At 37.7% G+C, this 8,374-nt stretch overlaps 1 protein-coding gene across 2 annotated transcripts in view; it reads right to left on the bottom strand.

Moving 5' to 3' along the window:
- Positions 1-433: 433 nt before the first annotated feature.
- mapk14a (mitogen-activated protein kinase 14a) overlaps positions 434-8,374 on the bottom strand; it is a 14,481-nt gene continuing 6,540 nt past the window's right edge. The window contains exons 4-12 of one of the 2 annotated variants that reach the window (XM_032520298.1): positions 6,478-6,589; positions 6,185-6,214; positions 5,403-5,450; positions 5,183-5,297; positions 4,999-5,070; positions 4,178-4,257; positions 2,151-2,229; positions 1,831-2,004; positions 434-1,664 (exon numbers count right to left, since the gene is read on the bottom strand). In XM_032520298.1, the coding sequence (XP_032376189.1) occupies positions 1,600-1,664; positions 1,831-2,004; positions 2,151-2,229; positions 4,178-4,257; positions 4,999-5,070; positions 5,183-5,297; positions 5,403-5,450; positions 6,185-6,214; positions 6,478-6,589 (775 nt within the window). In that variant the 3' untranslated portion in view covers positions 434-1,599. Of the gene's footprint in view, positions 1,665-1,830; positions 2,005-2,150; positions 2,230-3,671; positions 3,752-4,177; positions 4,258-4,998; positions 5,071-5,182; positions 5,298-5,402; positions 5,451-6,184; positions 6,215-6,477; positions 6,590-8,374 lie in introns of both variants that reach the window. The other variant, XM_032520297.1, reaches the window with a different exon arrangement.

Genomic DNA, 8,374 nt, shown 5'->3' with positions numbered 1-8,374 from the left:
TAAGTGACCCCAAACTTTTGACCGGTAGTGTATATAGCGTCTCAGAACTGTGCACCTTACCCCCTTTTTCTTTTGCACTACTTATTTTACTCCATGTTGTTACATTTCTCTTATGTACATGTTGACATTGGAAACAGAGTTGCTTCAGTCTTGTTGTACATGTGTATGACAATAAAAGGCATTCTATTCAAGAACATGACAAATACAGCCCTTGTCATCATCACAGGTGCTTAAGTGAAAGTCCAAATATTCCTAAAGTAAATGTGGTAACATCAGGAATTTCCATAATGCTAACTAATGTCCAGATAATTGTCCTCTTGGTAAAATCATCCACATCAATTAATGTATTACTTAATTATCAAGTTAAATCACAGAATTGGGATGACTGAAAGGTTGTATGGGAAATAGGAAATAAATGAAAAAGAAAAACATGTCTCTTAAAAATAAGTCTTTATTTTGTTAAACAAAGGACTGAAGATAGTAGTTAATCTGCTGGACTAAAAATATTTTAAGGGATATTTCGATTTGTTTATAAATACCACCTCCACAAAGTATAAATACATCTGAAATTCCTCTTTTACTCATTTAAGCAGTATTTCTATTAGAGGTTTTAGCATGACACTTACAATTCCTGTAAACCAACAACACACTCTCGCAAACACACACAACTGATGTACTTTAACTGATGTACATACTAATATTGATTGCTTTATAACATAAGCACAATAAGTCAGAGATTTTAAAAAAACAACGCACAGATATTTACATAGTTTTGAGTAGAGCATGTACCCATGAATATTTTTTTAGGTGCCTTGTTGAATAGCATTGTCCTGAAACAGCAGAGGCTCAGATTTTCCTGTGTAGCCAAAACATGTATAAGAGTCTCACAGAGCATCTAAACTATCAAAATAAACATTGAAATGTGTGAAATTCAGTTGGTGAGCACTGCAGGTCAGCGACTACACAGAACCGGCACAGTCCCAAATTGTCAAATATCTTAAAACATTGAATCTACTTCTGTCACTGATATGAAACTCATCTTTTTTTAAAGTGGGAGCAATTATCGTAACTGAATCACTTTACAAATACATGTGACCCGGTGCTATATGTGAGAGCTTGGCAAGGCAAGTGGTAGCCTAGCATATTCCTTTTTCAATTGATGGGATACTGAAGCTTATTCATAAGTTACTCAAAAGAAAATTTTAAAAACACAAAATAGCACAGCTATAGGTCCAGGTGTTTCAGCATCTCAGTGTCACAGTGACGAGTCATCAAAGTCTAAATTTAAAACAAATATGAAGAATATAAAATGATTTTAGCTACTAGCAAGAAGTGACATTTCCCAGCAACAGACCAACAACATTAGTGGTTCATAAATAAGAATAATGATAACTGGTCAAGCTCTTCCTTTCCCAGCGCTGGTAATTATTTCCTCGGAAGAGCTAATTGTGGACAATGGTTTCTCGGTTAAAAGAGAATGACAAAGGCTGGTATACACTTTCATACAAATGTGTCTGACAGTTTGTTTAACACTAATGCACGTGTTCGAGGTTGTTACAAATTGTCGGATGCTGGACTTGATGTGGGTAGCGGGTCTCGTTACTCCATGTCGTCCTCATCGAAAATAGGTGGCTCAAAACTACACAACTCTTCGTAGGTTAATCCTGCAAGAAATGAGAAAATGTTCAAATATATGTCTGGGTTCCTATACTGTTAATATGGCATATTTCAATACCTCTCTTTATTTTCTTTTTTCCCCCATATAACAGACAAATAGATGAATATATTAGTACAGTTTTTTTTTTCTTTCTGTGTAGAATAATGACATACGCTTCCACTCTTCAATCTCCAGCTCGCGGCTTTCAAAGCTCTGGTCGTACAGCTCAGCCTCGGGCTCGTCGTCTGGGTCGTGGTACTGAGCGAAGTAGGGGTGAGCCAGAGCCTCGGCTGCAGTTATCCGCTTGTCGGTGTCCAGAACCAGCATTTTTTCCAGAAGGTCCACAGCTTAAAAACATGTCAACAGAACCAAATCTTAAACAGCATATGATCTACTAAATAAATGTCATATTATTCACACAAAAAAGCCTAAATATGAATTGCAGTTAGAAGGGCTGACACGACGACACAATACAGCAGATGTATTGTATTACCTAGTGGGTTGGCACCAATGAACACATCAGCAAAGTTCCTCTTGGGCATGTGTGGCAAGGAGCTGATGTAGTTCCTGGCCTGGAAAACACATACAGTACATCAAATGTCAGCTCCTAGTAGCAGCAAAATGTCAGCCCATTTCCATGCTATGGATTCTGTTCAATATAGCCACCTATATAACATTATTCCTGCTTACTTATTACATTTCTACCTACAGACGTGACTACACTGTATCACAAATGTATTTATATACTATAAAGAGTTGTTGTAAAGCTTAAGCCCTATTCAGTACTTAAGGCTTACTGTTTTCATTTTTTTTCCTGCTGATTGCTTATAGCAGAAAGCACAGTGACAAACAAAAACATGTTTAATTAAGCAATATTAGTGTGGATTTTAAGCTCCAATTGTCTATAAGCACAGAGCTTTTGACTGCCTGAAGTGAAAACTAAGCAGTCAAAAATCACATACACAGCTGCTGTTTATAAGCAGGGAATGTGTAGCTTGTGGTAAACGTGACAGACAGCCCCAACGTGTTGCCCAACTCAAGACATCAAGGAAAAATATTGTGGTGCAACTCTCTTTGTCCGGTTGTAACGGTAAAACTAAGTGTGCTAATACAATTTTTTTTTGATTACTTTTTGGGCATTTTAGGCCTTTATTTGTATAGGACAGCTTAGATCTGAAAGGGGAAAGAGAAGGGAATGGCATGCAGCAAAGGGCCGCAGACCGTAGTCGAGGGGTGAACTTCTACATACAGTATGGGTGCCTGCTCTACCAGGTGAGCTAACCAGACGCCCAAAAATATTTTTAATATCCAATTTTCATCATGATTTTAAAATTCTCTTTTTAATTTTTCAATAAGAAATCTACATAAAAAACATGTTTTGTTGAAAATAATGATATCGTGTAGAAAGAAAAGCCCCTGCTGTTCTGGTCTCCAGTGAATGAAGACTCTCTCTTGTTCTACCGGTTGTAATTTCCCTGATAATAAACCTCACAGTCTAACAGAAAGGTTTAGGTTGCAGACTGACAATTATTCTATCATTTGGAATGAAAAATATCACACAAGTTTAGAGTCACTTCTGGCAATCATTGTTACAATGTCATGCAGCAAGCATGTCAGACAAAACACAATTAGGATTAAACTGGAAAACTAAAATCTTAAATCCCTGGTAGTGTCCCCTAGACGTTGTGCTGCTTCTTACACCCAACTTGTCCAGAGTAGAGTCAACTGAGTGATGCTCTCATTAGTGTGGTGACCTCCATTGCCTTATTTCTTAAGATAATTACATTTAAATAAAGATTTATACATTTCAATCTTGGCATCAAATATTACTGCTATTATTAATCCATTTATGTTAGAATGGAACCATTTTGGGGTAACACTCAGGATAGATATAGGATACTAAGCCAAGATCTGTGTTGCTTTGAATGCAAAGAAAGAGTTCCAGCAGATCATACGGTCCTCTCTCCTCGTTCTACTGTCTGGTCTAAATAAAGTAACCGTGGATCCTGCTCACCTCGTGGCTGGGCATCCTGCTTATGAGAGATGCTGGGGGCGTTCCTGTTAGACGCATTATCTGCTGAAGCTGGTTTATATCTATGAAGCTTTGTCAAGGGGAGTATAGCGACAGAGCAGAGTAGGTTAAGAAGCTGCTTCTCAATCTAACAGCGTGCAGATGAACTCTAGATAAGCTACCATGTTATGTTGAAAAGCAAGCTTCAAGCTTTGAAGCAAAATGTGACAAAAAAAAAGAATTAGAAGGAAAGACACAACAAAATACTTTGTATAAAGTCAATCGGTGAAAGTCAGAGCTCAATCACCTATTTCATAATCATATCATGACAAACTAACTTAATTCACCCAGTTAAAGACGCAGAAAGCAAGTCTCAAACCCACAAAGCTAAATGCTGGAAAACATGCTGTCAGTTTGGTAGCAGATCCACCAAGTTATTGCACAACAGGGTGGCAAGTTTGGTGCAGAAAACTGGTTAGAAAAAATCTTGCATATCTTTGTGAACTCACAGACTCTGAAGATATTTTCATCAAGAGTTCGGGCCCTGGTGTTCCGACGAGCAGCAAGATTAGCTTCAACTGATCAATGTCTACCGGCACAGGGTAAAGGAAGACCAGATGCGGGACAAGGGAGTACGTGTAATCTGACCTGTTAGCCTTCATCTTCCTTGTGAAACGTATGTTACTTATCTGAAATATTATATTTCACTATATTTACTTTATATTTCACACATGAGATGCAACAAAAGAAAAAGCCCTCACGCAAGTCTGCACAGAGGAGAGAACATGAATTGTAACCTGCAGACAGCTACAACACAACAAAAGTGGAGGCAGTGAAAGCCCTGTTGTACACTTAACTTACAAGCTCAGTCGTTAGTCTGAAAACGCTGGCAGAGGCAGAGAAAGATAAACAAAATATTGAGCACTGACAGCGCAGATTGATAGGCCCATACTAAGACTGGCAGTGGGGCATGCAGAAAGTGGAGCCGAGCCAATTATGCATACTGACGGTGTAAAAAGAGTTGAAGCACGGCAGTGGAAACATTACAGCAAAGGGCATGTGTCAAGCCAGAGGGGAAGTGTGGAAACAGGTTTCTGTGTTATGTTTGAAATATTAAAAATACCTCAGGCAGCATCATGTTGGAAGAGCAGGGTTTTTTTTTTTTTAATCAAAAGGACACAGAAAAGAAGAAGCAATACAGATACAGTTTCTGCTACTGTTTTGGCAAAAAACATCATAAATCAAGTACTGATTTATGATGTTTTTATGTCAATGCACATTTAACCTGTTTGATTTGTAAATGTACTGTACTCTCAAATGAAAAGGATACGGTCAGTTCCAGGAAATAGAGTTTTTCCAGTGAGGAGTTCTGCCATTATACAGCCCACTGACCAAATATCCACTGAAACACAGAAAAGCAACACACAGACACACACACACACACATGTCAAGCAACTCTTTTATCATTAAGTATAGATGCAAATAGTTATTGGGGAAGATAGTTTGTCATCTACCCGTCATGTTGTAATGCATCCAGTTCAGCATTATCTCTGGTGCGCGGTACCAGCGGGTGGCCACATAGCCGGTCATCTCATCATCAGTGTGCCGCGCCAAACCAAAGTCCAAAATCTGGAAGCAATGGAAGTGCAAAAAAGCTTGAGTTGTTTGTAAAATATTAACATTTGTGGACTCAGGATAAACAAGTGTTTTAAATGAGAGCAGCAGTTCACTGACCTTAAGCTCACAGTCTTCATTTACTGCCAGGTTACTAGGTTTCAGATCCTGAAGAAAGGAAAGCCAAATGTGAATTTGTGTAATTTACGTTTAGGTAATGAACATCATTTTGGTTAGACAGTACATTTAACATTTTGATTACTACTTTTCATGATTGAAAACAAATCTGTCCTTTTGTTGTTGAACTTAAAATAGAAGCATTACATCATTAACATCACGTAAAAGTAAAGGTCCTGTTTTTGACTTCCCTTCAGTGTTTGAACAAGGCACAGGCCCAACTCTGCCAAGTGGAACATGTCATAAACCCTGACACACTTTTCTTTTACAATCGGGGCCAAAGATACTGACATTTGTCAGACAAAAAACGACAAAATATGTATGTGTATATTTCTATAAGTCTATAAGTCTTTAGCGGTGTTTTTCTGTCTGTTTCCGGTGCAATATCATAACAATGTTTTCTGTGTGCAACAACCATGTAAAACATTCTCAGGTGCAGTAGAATCTATATTCACAAGTAGGTTTTATACAGTATATGTTTCTGGTGCACTTTTGCAATTATAACTTTATTTTCCAGCTGTTTTTCATTTATATTGTTCTTCTGCTTTATATTATATATAGCTTTATATTTTCTCTTCTTTTTTTGTAGCGCTGACTCTAAGAGCAATGCAAAAATTTGTACCTGTATGGCCCTGTACCTGTGCAATTGACAATAAACATCTATTCTAAAAAATAAAAAAATAAAAAAACAACAACAACAACAACAACAACAACATGGCACTTACTCTGTGAATGATGTCTGCTGAGTGGATATACTGTTGAGAGATGGAGGAGGACATGTAAATTAAATTACAATATCAGTTTAAAGATGTATTGATTTACCACTACAATACATATACAGTAATGTCATAGGCATTGCAGTACAATATAACCACTAATTGTTCTAACATTTGAGAAATAAGCTCATTTGGTTTCTTGCTGAGAGTTAGATGAGAACATTGATCAATCTTTTCATCTGACTCTTGGCAAGAAAACAAGAGAATTTCCCTAAAAGTCAAGCGATTTCTCTAAACCTCACCTTTAACCCTCTGAGGATCTGGTATATGAGGAACTGCACATGGTCATCTGTGAGTTTCTGACATTTCACTATGTTGTTGAGATCTGCCCCCATTAAGTGAGTCACAAGATACCTGTCAATCATAAAAGTTTAAAACAGACACAAATATCAGAAGGCATGTCAATGTTTTCTCACTCCATTAAAAGCCAGATGGATCTAAATGAATACATTTGCACTTCCAATATTCCATTCAGTTTGTTTGCAGTATGAAACTAATTTCCAGTATGTGTAGCTTAAACCAGTCCTGCTGCTACTTCTTTTCAGTCTAACTTCCCCTACAAAAGGCACTGAAGGCCAAGCCCTTCACAAATGAACATCATTGACAACACACCATATACATAGGCATAATGGGACTGCATCAGTGGATAATTCAAATCTAATCCCAGAGCTGTTTAAAATGTCTAAACAGCACTTGTGAGACAGCAGGACGCTACAGCCAAAGTACACAGATCCATGTGTTGCTTCGTCAGTCTGCCGCTCAACAAATACCCACTTCATGAATACTCTTCTATTTTCACACAGCACAGAGAGTGAGGCCTTGAAATAGCACATGGTTATGCTTGAACTTGTTCTATGCAGCACAAACGGACACAAACACTGTCCAAAGTTCACCCGCCTTGGAAAAAAAGGGATATAAATAGTATACTCTGTCTTCCTCTCTCCAATAGGAACAGGAGCTCTGAGGAGCCTTACCACAGCATAGTGACGCAGTGTCTGAATCTTTAGAGTCTAATGAGCCATGCTTACAGCACCTGCATATCTAGGATTTTTTTTCTCCTGCATATCATACTGCATTTAGAACAATTCTTATTTTACTATATTTCCTTCTGACAGGGTGTGACTCAGCCTTTATTACCCTGCCTGGTAAGGGAGATAGTAGAGCGAGCCAGTCATTATTAAGAATTAGAAGCCTGACAGGGTAATGCAGGACTTGAATCAGCCTGAAGGAATAAAGACCTGATCACTCTAAAGGATCTCGCTAATTACATGGGGAATTAAGAAAGAAATCAGTAATTTGACAAAAACTATTGATTAAAAATGTTTTTTGTTTTTTTTTAATGTAAACATGGTTCTCTAGAGTCCATGATCAGAACTGCATCCATAGCAACAGTCTGTTATTCATAGCAGTGGTCTGCTATACAAAAATAACAGACCGTAGAATGCCGTATTTGACCAATCAGAATAGAGTATTCAACGAAGCTGTGTAATAAGGTTATGTATTTGGGTTGCTTTGTTTGTTTGTCAGCAGGATTACAGAAAATGTACTGGCCAAATATTCATGAAACTTGGTGGAAGGGCGTGGCTTGGGTCAAGGATGCACCCATTAAGTTTTGGAGCAGATCTGATATATGGGGCCAATTTACAAATTATGTTACAATTTTGTTAATGGCGCAAGATGGGGCATGGCCTTGACAGAGATCTGCGCTCTTTGTACGCCCTTCTAGCGCCACACCACCTATCTATACGTTTCCCCCATTTTTCCTCTCTATTCTTCCTTACTCTCAGGAACCCAGTCTCAGACACAATCTACATGTGAGATCTTGTATTACTACTAGCCCTGAATTACATAATCCCAGATTCTTTGTTTAATTAATTAAATTAATTAATTGGTATCATTAGCTTAAGGGGTATAACTGGTAATGGTTTATTTTGTTTAAATATGCCGAATTGTAATTTTGCAAGTAATTATTGATCAGACTTAATATTTTTATTTCAATTGTTGGTTGTTGGCACTTGACCCTAAACACATTCATAGTAACAATCATTTACTATCTGGGTCACATGACAGGGATATAACCAAAAGTTGTATCCTGGGATTCATTCACAGCTTTAATTTGTTTGCTAAAGTAATACTTTT

This window comes from Etheostoma spectabile, chromosome 7 (genome assembly GCF_008692095.1).
Source record: "Etheostoma spectabile isolate EspeVRDwgs_2016 chromosome 7, UIUC_Espe_1.0, whole genome shotgun sequence".
Lineage (NCBI taxonomy): Eukaryota > Metazoa > Chordata > Actinopteri > Perciformes > Percidae > Etheostoma > Etheostoma spectabile.
This window is presented reverse-complemented; position numbering and strand designations above follow the sequence as displayed.